The sequence below is a fragment of the Ostrea edulis genome, chromosome 2 (genome assembly GCF_947568905.1).
Source record: "Ostrea edulis chromosome 2, xbOstEdul1.1, whole genome shotgun sequence".
NCBI lineage: Eukaryota > Metazoa > Mollusca > Bivalvia > Ostreida > Ostreidae > Ostrea > Ostrea edulis.
The window spans coordinates 4,255,905-4,273,227 of NC_079165.1; the positions used below are offsets into that span (position 1 = coordinate 4,255,905).

General features: G+C 35.7%; 2 protein-coding genes across 6 annotated transcripts in view; both read right to left on the reverse strand.

Annotated features, from left to right (window-relative positions):
- Nucleotides 1-569: 569 nt before the first annotated feature.
- Nucleotides 570-10,829, reverse strand: LOC125681996 (solute carrier family 49 member 4 homolog). Of its 2 annotated transcripts, XM_056157367.1 has the most exons (12): nt 10,770-10,821; nt 10,418-10,669; nt 9,203-9,293; nt 8,914-9,077; nt 8,499-8,597; nt 8,315-8,359; nt 8,082-8,211; nt 6,487-6,595; nt 6,156-6,223; nt 3,466-3,584; nt 1,970-2,152; nt 570-1,529 (listed from the first exon to the last, which is right to left on the reverse strand). In XM_056157367.1, exons 2-12 carry the CDS (start codon nt 10,659-10,661, stop codon nt 1,312-1,314), a joined length of 1,470 nt encoding a protein of 489 aa, XP_056013342.1. In that variant the 5' UTR covers nt 10,662-10,669; nt 10,770-10,821; the 3' UTR covers nt 570-1,311. The 2 variants fall into 2 exon arrangements, with proteins under 2 accessions (XP_056013342.1, XP_048778320.2); XM_048922363.2 differs by lacking the exon at nt 1,970-2,152 and having other exon boundaries at nt 10,418-10,829.
- A 2,693-nt stretch (nt 10,830-13,522) lies between these two features.
- LOC125681078 (kelch-like protein 18) overlaps nt 13,523-17,323 on the reverse strand; it is a 30,214-nt gene continuing 26,413 nt past the window's right edge. For all 4 annotated transcript variants that reach the window (XM_048920997.2, XM_048920993.2, XM_056157369.1 and 1 more), the window contains exon 10: nt 13,523-15,906. In XM_048920997.2, the coding sequence (XP_048776954.2) occupies nt 15,843-15,906 (64 nt within the window). In that variant the 3' untranslated portion in view covers nt 13,523-15,842. The remainder of the gene's footprint in view (nt 15,907-17,323) is intronic.

The window sequence follows — 17,323 nt, forward strand, 5'->3', positions numbered from 1 at the left end:
AAGCGAATATACAGGCAATTGTTCCTTTAAAAGTTTATTGTTTATGACTAAACAACCTCTGGAAAAATGCTTTTCACGGTACAATGTTTTTATCAGTTTGGTGTGCAGAGTTCCAGAAGAAGATTCTTTAAGATGCATTTTCACGATCTCATTACGCCGCCATTGCACCACATTCCTTGACTTGTACGTTCGTAACTGTTAACTCTCGTCATAAATATTAAACTCCACAAGACAGATATTTGATAGTACGTTTAAGATGATATAATGCTATTTAGCTTTGCTGTCCCCAGACTCTCGTTCTCGAGACTTTGCACGAGCGAGAGTAGGGAAAGCGAGACTAAACGCTATTTCGTCAATGTTGCCTCCATGTTAAATACGCCACTCTGGTATTGTGATCCGCGATCACATGTGCTATATGGCAAGAGAATTAATCAGCCGTTTCAACTTTTCGCTTAAAGGCATTCTATTAACTCCCTACCACTATACACTGCAAGACAATCTATTATATTAAATAAATCACACATAATCAATTCTAAATAAAATACTATAATATAAAAACCATGACACAATTTGAACTCGCAAAGATTTTATTTTATCCCCACCCCCTTTTTTGATTACATTTTTGCGTGGAAATACTGGTCTGAACTGTTCAAGAGTATGCTGGTCTTTTCGTAGAACTTACATAGTGGTGGTAATGTGCCTGAAAATTCAACGAATTCCTAATCCTTATATTTACCGTCATTCTTTATCACTGAGAATTTCAGGAACATACCCGGATCCATAACTTGTCTCCGGAGGGAATCTAAGATCTGGTATATATACATGGCTTTTACAACTAAAATGGCATTAAAATAAACAAAAATATGTATTTTCTCACCGATCTCGTTAGGGAGGCGGGGGAAGGGGAGGGAGTGGACTTCCCTTACTTCCTATAGATCCGTGCCTAGATTTAGAAGATGTATGTTTTGCTGAAGAAGAGTTTCATGGAATGGATAAAGTAATTAATGGTCGCACTGCAGACTCCAGAGTCGGTCAAATCCCGTGTTTTTCAGAAGAATGCATTGGATCGTCAAGAAAATTTCATGATATGTCCCGTCTTCAATAGGAGAACATAGTCTTATGCGAGTTTTAGTGGAATACTCGCTACCTCCAAACGTTGAAGAGTCAGGGCCACTGATGCATGACGGATGATTTGCACATTACGTGTTCAGTTGTAGGATCCGTTCCTTTATGTCAAACTTTACGAACTCTTCTTTTCATCCTCTTGATGATAATGATATTTACGGTGGCGATGGTGATTTCACTGATATATTAAAACCTCCGATATTCTGATTGGTTGAGCGATAAGTCTGATTGGTGGATCGGTAAGTCTGATTGGTGGATCGGAAAGTCTGATTGGTCGATCGTTAAATCTGATTGGTCGATCGGTAAGTCTATGTCCAATCTTCTGTATTCCTCCCTGAACACATATAACACTAACACAGACAGAAGTGACGTCACAAACACTGCCCAGTTTGGCCACATATTACCTAAGAACAAATTATAAGGGTACTAAAATGTCTCAAAATTTCTACTGGTAGGTTGTTTATATAATGGAAATATTAAAAAAGAAATATAAAAGCAGGGAGGTAATTTGCATAATCAGACATAGTAGATGCAGATTTATCATGCTCCAACTAACTTTTCTTTGTAACAGAAGCTTGATTTTCTATATGAGGATATATATAAATATTGGGGGGGGGGTTATCATATTGAACGTAAATATAACTAAGAAAGATTAAAATCAATAAACATAGAAGTGGTCATTTCATATCTCTTCACGCATATTGTAAACAATCGTCAGATACCCACGTCTTCTACTCACCATGCTGAGTAGAAGACGAGATCAGCCGTGGATATCCGACGACGATTGTATGCACCACTGAGTAGAAACTGGAGTAATGCAGCATCAGGTATAGGTATTGCTCACCAAGGTCCGGTATAAGCGACAAAAGGAGAAACACTGAACTGCATATATTCATAAGGAAAGCCAGGAGGCCGGAGATGACCGCCTCGGACACAGGGAAGAGGTTCTCACAGGTCATCTCATAGTACAGAGGCTGGGCGCCACTGGTCAGTACACAAGCCGCGATGTAGGAAAAGTAGAACAACCCTTAAACACATAAAGGTATACATAGCGATAGGTAACATACATGTTGAGGTTCTCTGTAACAGAAACATGAGGCAGAACAGAACAATCTACTTCTCAGTCCCTATCAAACAAAGGTCTGGGTTACAACTGCAGGTACAGCAGAATCCCAATAAAAACAATGAGGTAGAAACAGGACGTTCATCAAATAAAGGTACACCGATAGATTTACTGGTCCTCAAAAATAATTTCTCAACATCCTAGGCCTGTTTTATCATTATCTTATTTCTTGACTAAAACAGGTCATATCATTAAGGTTTTTTACATTTCAGTTCAAGATTATTTTCAACAATAACAATGACAATATCTTTATTCTTTTAATTAAACTGATTTACAGTGTAGAGAAATAAACAAAGTGAACGTACTGATGAAATCGATAACAATAATTAGGTCACTGTGCTATTTATCTGTTGATTCGTATTGACTTAATTGACAACATCCGTGTATAACCTAACTGGTTTTTATAAGAAATGACATTATATCTATGTATCTACATGTATACCTACTACAAACTAGCTTGTAGAGAGTGTGGACTAACCCAGTCAACGACGCAAGCGAGCGATTTTTATAATCTCTACCAGAGGGCCATCGTCAGAACCCATGGGTTTTCTCTCCGTTAAACTGCATTCAACATTTTAATGGAGAGAAAACCCGTGGCTTCTGACGATGCTCTTTGAAATCTCTACCAGAGAGCAGCAATCGGCAATCCTCGGATGATTTCGTTACGCTTCGGCTACTCTGAAGCCGAGTAGATACAATGCCAAACTTCCACCAGAGTTCGTTTGCTCATTCGTAGGTGACGTAATGAGGCCTCGACGGGGAGTTTGGATACAATGCATCAAACAGCCACGCGAGGAGTTCCGAGTGGGAGCGCAGCGTAATACACCCTCTGGTGAGACATCTCGCTGTGTAACCTTGCTCTTGGAAGATTTTATCAGAAACCTGAGACTAAAATTCCTTCATCAAACAGTTGCTTTGAATTAGAATTTAAGTATGAGGTCTGACTCAAATCATGGATAAGGCAACCATTATAGGAACAGTCGTAGATATTGGAAAAACAGAGCAATTTGTCCGAGGATCATAGCGACACTATATCGGCCGCTGAACGTCGCAGAGATAAAAAAAAAAAAAAAAAAAAAGGGGGGGGGGTGGGATAAGAAAACCAACTTCTTGCAATTATTGCGTCGCCTAAGAAGCTTAGTGACACTTGGGGATTAATTTGTCCGTCGTCTGTCCATCTATCTGTCACACTCAAGGACTGAAGATTATATACGTACACTGTTCATCATGGATCACTTTCTTCAACATCAGAATGAACAGAAGATAAAACAGCGTAGCCATGCCGAAAATCACCATCATTATGGTCTTCATCTTTCGATGTAAAACATCTGACAATCTGAAGGAGAGTTAACCAACCTGGTTTAAATGAATTACATTGATTTAGAATTCATTTTCGTCCTTTTGAAAATAAAGTACTTTTTCTGGATAATGTTTTACACATGCTATTACAATTTTTCAAGACAGTTGCACGGCAATAAATTGTTGGAGATACATGTATATCATGTAATCAACTTGCAGATGTTTTCTCGTATCCGGTTATAGAAATCTGAGTCAATAGTTCGTGAAGAAAGATCAGAATATAACCATAATAACGACATGTATGGAGCGCCAAATTAACATAAACTCAAATAATTAAAGATATCTTCAATTATTTGAAGATATCATCAATTCAATTATTGCTCTCTTTAATTGAATTAATGCGCGCATTAAATCAATTATTGCTCTCATCAAATGAATTAATGCGCGCTTCAATTCAATTATTGCTCTCATTAATTGAGTTAATGCGCGCATCAATTGAATTAATGAGAGTAGTAATTGATTTAATGCGAGCATTAATTCAGTTATTGCTCTCTTCAATTCAGTTGATGCGCGCATTAATTCAATTAATGAGAGCAATAGTAGATTTGATGCGCGCATTAATTCAATTATTGCTCTCTTCAATTCATTTGATGAGAGCATTAATTTAGTAGAAATATTGCTCGCAATAATTAATTTAGAGCTCGGTATAAATAATTTGATCATCTCTTTAATTCAATTGAAGATATCTTTAAATCAATTACAATGCTTTTGTATAAGGAATTAATGCGCGCATAAATTCTTTTAAAGAGAGCAACAATTCAATTAAAGATATCATTAATTCAATTGTGGATATGCTGAATTGAAGATATCTTTAATTATATAGTTGCTCTCTATAAAAGAATTATTGCTCTCTTCAAATGAATTAAAGATATCCTTAATTCAATTGAAGAGAACAATAATTGAAATAATGCGCGCATTAAATCAATTATTGCTCTCATCAAATGAATTAATGCGCGCATCAATTCAATTATTGCTCTCATCAATTGATTGAATGCGCGCATTATATCAATTATTGGTCTCTTCAATTGAATTGTAGCGCGTATCAATTCAATTGTTGATATCATTAATTCATTTGAAGAGATCATTAATTCAATTAAAGCGCGCATCAAATCAGCTGAAGAATTAATGCTATCATCAATTCAATTAATGAGCGCAATAATTCAGAATTAAAGATATCATTAATTATTTGAAGAGATCTTTAATTCAATTGTTGCGTGCATCAAATGAATTTATGATATCTTCAAATAATTGATGATATCTTCAATTATTTGAGTTAATGTTAATTTTGCGCTCCATAGACATGGAGTATGAACTGTCACTACATATACATGATTCTTACAATATTGAGCATTGAGTATCTTATTAGCTAAAGGTGATTAAAAATCTGCTCCCCCCTGAAAACTGATAATTATGTACAGTACATGACTTTTACACATCTATAGGGATTCGTAGAATATACATGTACCTGGATAAGACCATTCCCTGAAGTACCCATCTATAATGATTTTTATAATACATGTATTTACCTGAATAAGTACACATCTATATGGGATTTTTATAATATTTACCTGAATAAGTACACATCTATATGGGATTTTTATAATATTTACCTGGATAAGTACACATCTATATGGGATATTTATAATATTTACCTGGATAAGTACACATCTATATGGGATTTTTATAATATTTACCTGAATAAGTACACATCTATATGGGATTTTTATAATATTTACCTGGATAAGTACACATCTATATGGGATTTTTATAATATTTACCTGAATAAGTACACATCTATATGGGATTTTTATAATATTTACCTGGATAAGTACACATCTATATGGGATTTTTATAATATCTATCTGGATAAGTACACATCTATATAGGATTTTTATAATATTTACCTGAATAAGTACACATCTATATGGGATTTTTATAATATTTACCTGGATAAGTACACATCTATATGGGATTTTTATAATATTTACCTGAATAAGTACACATCTATAATGATTTTTATAATACATGTATTTACCTGAATAAGTACACATCTATATGGGATTTTTATAATATTTACCTGAATAAGTACACATCTATAGGGATTTTTATAATATTTACCTGAATAAGTACACATCTATATGGGATTTTTATAATATTTACCTGGATAAGTACACATCTATATAGGATTTTTATAATATTTATCTGGATAAGTACACATCTATATGGGATTTTTATAATATTTACCTGAATAAGTACACATCTATATGGGATTTTTATAATATTTACCTGGATAAGTACACATCTATATGGGATTTTTATAATCTTTACCTGAATAAGTACACATCTATATGGGATTTTTATAATATTTATCTGGATAAGTACACATCTATATGGGATTTTTATAATATTTACCTGAATAAGTACACATCTACATGTATATGGGATTTTTATAATACATGTATTTACCTGGATAAGAACACATCTATGGGGATTTTTATAATATTTACCTGGATAAGTACTCATCTATAGAGATTTTTATAATATTTACCTGGATAAGACTAATCCCAGAAGAATCCCACCCATGGAACCGGAAAAAGACATCCAGCCTGCTTCTGTCTGTAAAGAATCATTTTTAATACAATAAGGGACGAGAACGAAAATGGTGAATTCTCTCGAGTAGAGTCCACTCGATCGTGAAAAGTAAATGAAGCAAAGAAGGGAGATTATCTAATTCCAGCTTCGTTGCATTGTTCTCTGTTTTCAATTGACAGGGGTAAAAAAGAGAAGTAAACACAAAGAGGACTCCGACTATGATAGACTAGTAAATCGATCTCGTTGACTGTGATCCCTGAAGTCACGTGTTATTCCGCCCTCTATACCTGATGAATTCCGAAAGGATGCAATACAACATCCGCTGTTGTTATCCACACCCCATATACAGCTGTGGGAATCGCCATGCACAACGCTAAGTGCCAAAACCTCCACTGTCTACAAAATATCAAATATATTTATATATTCAAATCTTGTTCCATTCTCATGGATTGCTGAGATGAAATAATTTTTACATTTCTATTTTAAGTGCTGTGTTTTTCAAAGGTATGTTTACTTGTTGATGTAAATAGTGTAAACAAACACGAATTTCCATGATCTATATCACCATATTCTTCACTATTAGTGCACTTAATCGTGAAAAAGGCCAACAAATCTGATCTGTAACAACCTGACTACTTACACAATCAATAGTTTCTTGATACAAATGCTTTAATATTTGAATATGCCGCGTAAATTCTATTTAAGGAGGTATACTACGCATACATCGTCATATTGGCTGACTTCCTTTCAAAACATGAATGAAAATTTTCTTATCAGCACTGTTTGTCTATTCCTTTTCAATCTAATCGCCTAGCTGGGTATCTCAGTCGTTTAACGTGTCGACTGCTCTCTGTACACGTAGATCGTGGGTTCGGGTCCAGCAGGAGTTTTGAATTTTTAAAGTTTACTTTCTGCTAAAACTGCGTTTATTTTGACTAAATAAAGTAAATTTGAAGTCTTCAATTTCAAAATATTTTTTGTACATATATTACCCTCAACTTTTCATTCATATCAATTTTTTTCTGGCGTATCATTCCTCCTTAACTGCAACCTATACCTAATGTTCCAGAAGGAATGCTACATCAGATAAATTTGATATGGATAAAAAGCGAATAATATGTACAACAACATTTTGAAACTGAAAACTTTCAAATTTATTTCATTTAGTCAAAAATGCAATTTTAGTAGAAAGTAATCTGGAAAAAAAATTTAAACCCGCGATCTATAATCTACGTTAGTAGGGATGTAGTATACAAGAATGCCATCAGAATACTTTAGTAAGAATGTAGTACATCAGAATACGATTAGAACATCTTAGTAAGGATGTAGTACATCAGAATACGATTAGAACATCTTAGTAAGGATATAGTATACCAGAATACGATCAGAACATCTTAGTAAGGATGTAGTACATCAGAATACGATTAGAACATCTTAGTAAGAATGTAGTACATCAGAATACGATTAGAACATCTTAGTAAGGATGTAGTACATCAGAATACGATTAGAACATCTTAGTAAGGATATAGTATACCAGAATACGATCAGAACATCTTAGTAAGGATGTAGTACATCAGAATACGATTAGAACATCTTAGTAAGGATGTACAGTTTGTAGTATACTAGAATACGATAAGAACATCTTAGTAAGGATATAGAATACCAGAATACGATCAGAACACGTTAATAAGGATGTAGTACATCAGAATACGATCAGAACATCTTAGTAAGGATGTAGTATACGAGAATACGATCAGAACATCTTAGTAAGGATGTAGTATACGAGAATACGATCAGAACATGGATGTAGTATATGTTGATTTTGTTGAAAAACAAAATGGCACCGTATTTGTACCTTTAAAACATGGCTATATCTACTCACGTGGCTGCTGTTTTAACTCCCTCCCATAATCCCAGTCTCTGAGTTTTGGCAGTAATACTTGGTGGATGTTCGGGTTTGTTGGGGAAGTAAAACAAAACAAAGAGAAATAGTATCACCGCGAAACCGCATTCTGTAGGGCAAAATAGGATGAATAGGCACGTTCTGTATCGTAATGGTATAAGCATCCATAGGATAATAGTCATTGTGTAATGTGAGTACAATGTACAAAGTACCTGTATAATTCAACAACGCCAGCCGGTCTTTCACCTCTTGAAAGTCTACAAGAGTCAAATTCAATTTAAAGAAATTTGAATTGCTTTAAATCTTATGGAAATGACTTATTTCAAAATGAGGCGATCCCTTAGACTAAGAAACGTCATTGTTTCTTACACGTGTTCCCTATTGATATTTACTTACTTATATAAGTTTTATTTTGTGCACTGCAATTCAAGTTCTTTTTGGTTGTCCACGTTACATTGCCACATCTTACGACTGGTTCTGGAACGACAGCGGGGCCTACAAATCAAGAAATTATCAATCACATACCTGGTTGCAAATTCATGTGAATTTATTTTAACGAAAATCTTTTCATTAGAACTAGTAGTGGTACCAAAAATCCCATGCTACCATTTAACGTTCACAACTTTTTGCTGATCCCAAACTCGATTTAAAAACAAATTAAGCTGTAAAGCTGTATGACATAATCAGGTTCATTATTCTCTCCGTCACATACGGTACATATACCGGTATATTTCGAAGGCAGGTGTATTCCTACATTTGTTGGTGTTAATGGTCGTAAAATGAGTATTAACTCGTTAATTTAATGTTTTACCTACTATGAAGACTAATGACCCTCCCACTGCCGCACTCACGAGGTAGAACACCGTGGCAGTCGTTCTTTGGGTGGGCGGGAACCAAGACTCTGATAGGACTGTTGCTCCCACTGACGTCACAGCTCCCGCGCAACCGTTCAAAAACAGTCCAATCGGAATCAACCTTACATAAGCAACCCAGTGACAATTTTTCAAGTTCAATGATATAGAGATTTGAATACACAATAGTACGATATACACATTTATCAACAACATTACACACTGTATGCATGGAGTTTGCAAAATTACCAAGAATTTATGTGGGTGTTGACCGGTAGACTCTTAAACGCTGTTCCAAAGGCCGTCAAAAGGGTGCTGAGAACCATCGCATGCCTCATTCCTTAAAAAAGAACACCACATTCCTAAAAACCAGAGACATATATAGCGCGTCTCTGTTAAAAATAATAATCAGTAACTGTTACACGAAAGGTTTAGTTTGGTTTTATACTGTTTAACGTCTCTCGAGAATTTTACACTCATATGTATGGAGACATTACCGGTGAAGGACTGCAAAATTTAGGTCTATGCTCGGCGCTTACGGCCTTTGAGCAAGGAGGGATCTTTATCGTGTCACACCTGCTGCAACACGGTGCCTCGGTTTTTGTGGTCGATCTCGTCCGAAGGACAGTCCCATTTAGTCGCCTCTTTCAACAAGCAAGGGGTACTGAGGACCTCTTCTTACCCGGATCTCCACGGGATGTAACACGAACGAAGAAAATGCAATGGACCCCAGACCGGAATTCGAACCTGGGCCCCCTGAGTCTCTAACCAGGTGCTCTAACAACTGAGCTATCTGGCCACCGGCGATCAAACTCATCTGATTACCACATTCCCCCCTCCTTAAATGTCTTCACACTTAAAGACATCAACCCAGGATCTCTATCGCCTGGCAGACATTTCACCTTTCAGATCCAGGGGCTGGTCTATGGCACCAATTGTAACAGGAAGGGAGAAAATGCAACGGACCAGATCGGGATTCGAATCCGGGACCCTGAATTTCTAATCAGGTGTTCTGCCAACTGAGCTGTCTGGCCAACGGCGATCAAACCCGTCTGACCGCCATATAACCATTGCCTGCCACATTCCCTAAAGCTGATAATCTTATCATTATCTTCACTTTTTCATATTTAAATATGACATGTCATATTTCTTAAAACAGATAATTGACATGAACATGCCACATTTCTTAAAACAGAAAACCAAGAAAGAACCATTGACTGTCTTAAAGAAATACCATTCCTTTATGAAAACAGAGAAGCACGGCATGCCTCGGTCTTTATACATGTAACAGTTTTACTACTAAGGTAGGGTACTATCATTTTAGTAGATTACTTAGTATTCTGAATTTCAAAAGTGTCCAGTACGTTGATTTAAAATAGAGTTTGCTAGGATTTGTAGAAATATGAATGTTTTATAGCGGTAAGTAGAATTACATGAAACAGCTGAAACTCCTTATAGACCTACCTTTAGCATAAACAATCCACGTCACGGGCAAAAGTAGAACTATGGCGCCAATATTCCCATAATTCAAAGTCATGTTGATGTCAGAATCTGACCAATCGTAGACGAGCTTAGCTGACTGGGCAATGGGCGGAAACTCGGCCCACACAGCATTCTGTAAGCAGCAGTGGATCGAAACAACGGACAACAAATACCAACGGACGCCATAAGTCCGCAACTCAGCGTCGGAGGTACTTTTGCTGGACATTTTCCCCGCTATAGTCAAGAACGAAGTCTTCACGACAACATTTCAATGTGTGCAGTATTCAATAATAATATATAAATATCTGTTGTTAGATTGTTAAACTTTACCTACCGAGATTATGACACTTGTTACATTGTTGTGTACACTTGATAAAGCCTTCAGATAAAAGGACACAGCGCTGATAGGGTGTCGTTCTGTAGGATTCATCAACAACGAACTGCTACTGCTTTATGTATAATTATATTAGCGGTATACTTATTTTTAGAAGGATTAATATTTAAGCACCTTTGATGGCCAAGAAAGATCGCAAACTCAAGGATACCCTAAAATATGAAAATCTCTATTTATCCATTATCATACACAAAAGAAGCGCTAAAGCAAAATCATGATTACGCCATTCAGTGTCTCTGGTCCTGCTGCGCTAAATTTTAACCCCGTTAAAATACACGTAATAAACACGCAGTTCACTATGCATTAAACGACTATCAAAGGCATCGCGAGTGTCTCAGACTGAAAAAAAGTACTGAAGTGTGAGTTTGGTGGATTTACCTCTCTCATCACTGCTTGGTACTACGTCATTCATGACGTTATCAGTTTATACTGGGTACAGACCAATCGTAACTACTATTTCCGTAACCGAAAATAAATTGATCTGATGCAATCTTTGCGTCCGATCCACGTTGGAGTCTTCTTTCCGGTTACGGAAAAGGACGAGCGTGATCCGGTTCAGCTGGCAAATCTCGTGATATAATTTAGTCACGTGATATAGTATAGTCACATTATCAGAATTTTAGCCTAAATGAAATCAAGGCAAAATGAACAATGGAATTCATAACAAATACACAAAATTGCAACTTGGTGACCGTTTAGCACCAGTAACCGTTAATTTATGACCGCTTAGCACCAGTGACCGTTAATTTTGCAGTTCAATCTGCTGTGTATTTTGTTATTCACGTGTTTTATGCCTCCGTAATCAGAGATTGGGGGTCATATACATGTAGTTTTTGGTCTGTTAGATCGTCTGTTTGTCCGCAAGAATGCTGTTCTTGGCCGAAACTTTTGAATGGATGGCGATACCATAAATCTGGATATTTTTGCGTCGAATTATTTTTGCGAATTTGAGTAAAAAGCCTATATATTCATTTTTTGTGTTTCTTATTTTTGCGAATTTATGCTGGAGCTAAATATAAATCGACAATTAAATTCCATCGTACGAATTTATGTCATTAATTCAGTCCTCTCAACCCAGCAGACATTTGTTTATATACTGATAAAAACCCTCACAAGGCGTGGGTACATTGAAAACTAAATTACAAAATTTAATTATGTCTTTTTCTAGCTTTTAAAAGTAATGCCGAGCGTGACAATGTACCAAACTATCTATGGTATAGGATAGTCGGTAAAACGTGAACGTATATAATTGATAAAATCAACTTGTTCTATTTCAAAAGTTTAATACAACTGACTCATCGAATTGGTGGATCTAGAATTTTTTTTTTTTTACTACAATATTTTTGCGAATCCAACTGACTCGCAAAAACGTTAAATATTAATCGACAGCAAAAATAACCAGATATATGGTATTGGTTTCATAGTTCACGTCTATTTCTTGTGACAATACCTTTCTTTTGGTACCAAAATGTTTAACCTTGTGACCTTCACCTTGAAATTTTACATAATTTTGAAAACTTTAACCTTATCCATATCTTTTGAATGGTTAGTAATGGCGCTTTCATATATCACATGTGTATTTCTTTTGACAAGACTTTTCATTAAAGATTTTTGACCTAATGACTGGCGTTTGGCCTACTTTGAAAAACTTTAACCTTGGTCCTAACTTTTGAATGGTTAATGACAGGGCTTTAATAGTTCACATGTGTATTTCTTGTGACAATACTTATTTGGGGGGTACCATTATTACATTGCTGCCATACAAAGAATTGGTGTTTCATGTACACATCTCACATTTCTCAGAAATTGCAGCTTTTGAACTGTTGAACAAATTTGAAAGTGCGATCAAGAGAGAACAGAAATATGACAATACCACACAACCTGTCATCATCGGTAACTCGCCGTTTATTGAATATTTACATTTCCGATGTGTTGGTCTTTGATATCTGTACCAAGTGTAATGATAGCCATTTCTTTATGAATACGCTGCTGCTGAGCTACTTGATAAATAGAGTAGGTCTCATTTAACCACTGGGCATTCTGACAGAAATGAAAGTAGAATGCAATGCAACGCGCTTCATGACTATGGCTGCTTGGAGCGTTGCAGTTCATACCCTCAAAACTGTAATTCATTACTTAAGTGACCTTTACTTTGGTTCAGGTTCATGATGCAGTATCCATTCGTAAGCATCCTTTGGGAAAAATGTGGGCAAGATGTTGAAGAGTAAAGAGTATTGTTACAGATGGAATGCGATTTTTAGTTTTAATAATACATACACAGATCCCACCCTGGGACTGTAAGCACTAACCCAGGAGGATGCGAGTTTCACAATGTCAGTCGAGGACTCCAGCCTCAAAGTAGCTACCGGTCCAAAGAATATATAGGTGGACAAAATCTTTGGACTGTCAGTTTTTACAAGCTTTGAAGTATCCACCAATGGAAATCTTTACATCAATTCATACTATACACCATTGTATTCAGTCAATTTTATGTACAGACTTGAGATCAGTCAAACTGGACCCTACTTGTTGTAGAGTTTAATTGTAATCAGACTGGATTTGAGATTACATTTACAGTCACAAATATCATCATTCTGACTACAGGAATGTGCAATTAATTGTATCTTTTCTGTCCGAAAGACACTGTTGTGATGATGTGCAATTCTATCTCAGAACAACAAACCATTAATAAATTCTGTGAAGGTGTCCATTTATTGTAATGAATGATATTTATTCTTGATAAGAAGTTTACATTAATATTGTAAAGAACTTACTATTACATTGTTTTGTATGAAGTTTACATTAATATTGTAGAGACATGCTAAAGAACTTACTATTACATTGTTTTGTATGACTGGGTAGTAATGATTTGAATATCACATTGACAGTGCTGCACATTTACCACAAATCTGGAAATTTCTGCAAAGATTAAATTTAGCAACATTGGATAAAAATTTCCTTGCATTAAAATTTTGCAAACCATCACTTTGTTGCTAAAAGACATGCTAAATATTTTCTAAGACTTCACTTTTTTATAAAAATATTTTTTTGCGATTTAATAGACCTTCAAAATATCTGAAAATCTATCCACAGCAGAAGTTACCATGCCCTGAGACCATGAATGGAAAAGAGGCTGTCTGGCTCCGGGGTCGTGGAATGAAGGAGACTGAATCACTAAACATGGACAGTTCTGTATTTATCAGCATTAACAGTGTCCTTGAGACTCTTAAAAGGAAGATTTTTTTATATCCAAAATATTCTTATGACCCCCCTCCCCTCCCCAAGTAAACCCCTACACACAGTGGCCCTGCTCAGAGCCTATGGAACATGGTTCTAATAAATTTGCATCTACATGAAGATGTCTGATTATGTTCAAATGACAAATTGTACCCTAGTTCTTGAGAAGAAATTTTACTAATATTTTTCATATACTGGGTAGCTTCCATTGCAGAAGTTTAAAGCACAATTGTGCGTGACCCTGCCCTGACCCCAAGAACAACCCTGCCCTGACCCCAAGAACAACCCTGCCCTGACCCTAAGCATGACCCTGCCCTGACCCCCAAGCACAACCCTGTCCTAACCCCGAGCATGACCCTTAAACTCTGTACATGAATGAACTTGAATTTAAACTATGTAAGGGTGATTGCATCATCAGCTGACACATGAAGTCTTGTGGTTTTTATTAGACTAAAATAATTTCTTATATAAAACTATAAACTTACATTCTAACCCCCGGGGCAAACATGTATACGATATTTGATGATGTTTGCATATTTCTTTGCATATTAATTTGACAATGTAGATCCCTGCTACTCTTAAGAAAATTTTTATATTAAAAACATTGTTATACATTCAAATGCAAAATATGAAACCCTCTGTGCACCTGCTCTAGCCCCGGGGGTTATGGCGTACATAGAATACACAATAAAAGGAGGCTTTCATTCATTGAACACATTTTACCCTAAGGCTTGTGGAGAATTTGACATCTTTTCTATAGACTTCTATTCAAAACTTTGATAACCTTTTCATGGCCCAGTCATGGCCCCAGGAATTTGGAATAGAACAAATCAGAATCTAAATAAAATGAGGATGATTGCATATTAATTTCACTTTCTGTATCCCTTTCTTTCTTGAGAAAATCTTTCCTACAAATCTATATGTAAATCTTTATACATTATGTACATGTAATGCGGCCCCAACACAAACTAGGGGACTTAATTTGAGAAAGCTTGAATCTAAACTAAGGAAGTTTTCATGTAAATTTTGGCTTTTCTAGTTCAGTGGTTCTTGAGAAGATTTTTAAAACATCCTAGTTCTTCCTCATTTCCCATGGAAAGAATGCAAGACTCTTCATTTCAACAAACTTGATTCTTCTTTACCGAAGAATGCTGTATGACAAGTTTCATTGAAATTGACCAAATGATTCTAAGGAAGAATTAAAAAAATATGAAAAGTTTCCTTCAACAACAACAATGATGGATAAATCTTGAACAGAATTATGGTAGCTAACTTGAGCAGTTAAAAAGTGTACCCTGAATAAGGTGCACACACTTGATATTTTAATTGCTGCAGCTATTTATAAAAGTAGGGAAAAAAGTGTTTTAGTGTCAGATTTAGTACCAAAATGTCTTGTAGTTTTTCTTGTCTTTTTTAAAAATACATCTTCACAATAAAAATGGACAGGATCAAATTTGAGATTGATAAAATTAAACTGAACAAAAAGAACCGCCAAAAGAGTAACTAGATTCCGTGAGGACTTATCACATAATCAGCTGATATGGAGATCTGCGACTTAGACAATCTAAATCGTGATAATACATTGTGAGTATACACATCTGTAGCAATTGTTAGTACATCACATTTAATACTAAAACCGCTCTGCCACATTGCAAACGAAGTTTTGACAGTATGGGGTCATAGTCTGTACCAATATCACTATGGCTTGACATGCAGTACGTAGTCCATGGTGGTTACAAACTCATCCGGAATTGACCTACTAGCCTGGCGCCTGCATCAAGAGTCCAAGTTGTAGAAATCTTCGAGTTCCTGGTCCAGAGTATCCTCGTCTTCTCCACCCCTACAACACGAAGCAGCGAAAAACATTTTATGTACTTCAAGATTTCAAAATCCATTATCTAAGGAATCACAGTCAATTTCTAATGAACAAGGCACAGTAAAACACACTTATAGTGAAGTGTTGGGGATAAACAATTACAGTAAAACACACTTAGGCCACACCAATTTGTAAAATAGTTCTTCGGATTTTCAAACAAAAAAAGTGAGGCGAGAGGGCGAAATTATTTTACAAATATTATTTTTAATTTTGGAGATAAAAATTATGAGGTGAGCGAATACAAGAAATATAAATATTTTTAATTGAATTAAGTGTGATTTTAAAAAGTGGGCGCCTAAAAATAAAGATCTAAAATCATCAGATATCATTTGTTTACCACATAAACTTAAATATTTTTCAACTTTGTTAATTTAGTTTACAATAAATAAGAAGTTTTTCAGGTTTCAAAGACTTATTTTCTTTATACCTAATACATGTACTTTGCAACATTAATTGATATGGTCTTTTTGAAGAATTTTATTTAAGTTTCATTTCTACAAACTTTCGATTCAGAGATATGCATATTGCTAGGGACTGGACACATCCAGTTTTGACATTCATTGCAATCTCCATTGCATCGCTTTGAGGATTTTCTTGAATTTTGATAGGACATCACCAAACCTTTTGTGAATTTGTCGTTAACTGTCGGTCTGGTTTAAAATAGTCCTCGATCAGTACCCCTTGCTTGTTGTAAGAGGCGAATAAATGAGGCGGTCCTTCAGTTCAGATAGGACTGCAAAAACAGATCCTTGTCACAGCAGGTGTGGCACAATAAAGATCCCTCAGTGTCATAAGCGCTGAGCATAGGCCTAAATTTTGCAGCCCTTCACCGACAATGGTAACGTCTTCATGTGAGTGAAATATTCTCAAGAGAGACTTTAGTCAATATATAATCAAACAATCAATCGTACGCTGTCCATGTTCTCTAAATAGTGGCATGGAATAGAGCTGCAAAAGTTTCATCGTCTTCCAGTTCGATTCCAGCATAAGGAACAACTTCCAACCCAGTGTTATGAAGTATCGTACATATTAAGATAGACACCATGAATAACTTAACCGTATTACAATGTTAGGAAATTTCTCGAGAGCCCGCGCTTCTGTCATTTGTCAGCACATACATCAAGGTCATTTGTGCGTTTGTTGTAAAAAGTCGAAAAACAATTTACGGATATTTTTGAACACGCGGGCGGATATTATTTTTTGATAATATTATAATTTGGATTTATTACAAATAGAAGCGGCGAATCCGACGAACTAGATTACAAATTGGCATGGCCTTATAGTGAAGTGATGGGGATGAACAATTGCAGTAAAACACACTTATAGTGAAATGCTGGGGACAAACAATTACAGTAAAACACGCTTATAGTGAAGTGCTGGG

Coding starts and splice junctions, on each gene's coding strand:
- LOC125681996 (XM_056157367.1), bottom strand. CDS start 10,661: ATGTCCAGCAAAAGTACCTCCGACGCTGAGTTGCGGACTTATGGCGTC. Junction 8,212..8,314: donor GGCGTTGTTGAATTATACAG/GTACTTTGTACA, acceptor TTTGCCCTACAG/AATGCGGTTTCGCGGTGATA. Junction 2,153..3,465: donor AGTGATCCATGATGAACAGT/GTACGTATATAA, acceptor TATGTGTTTAAG/GGTTGTTCTACTTTTCCTAC.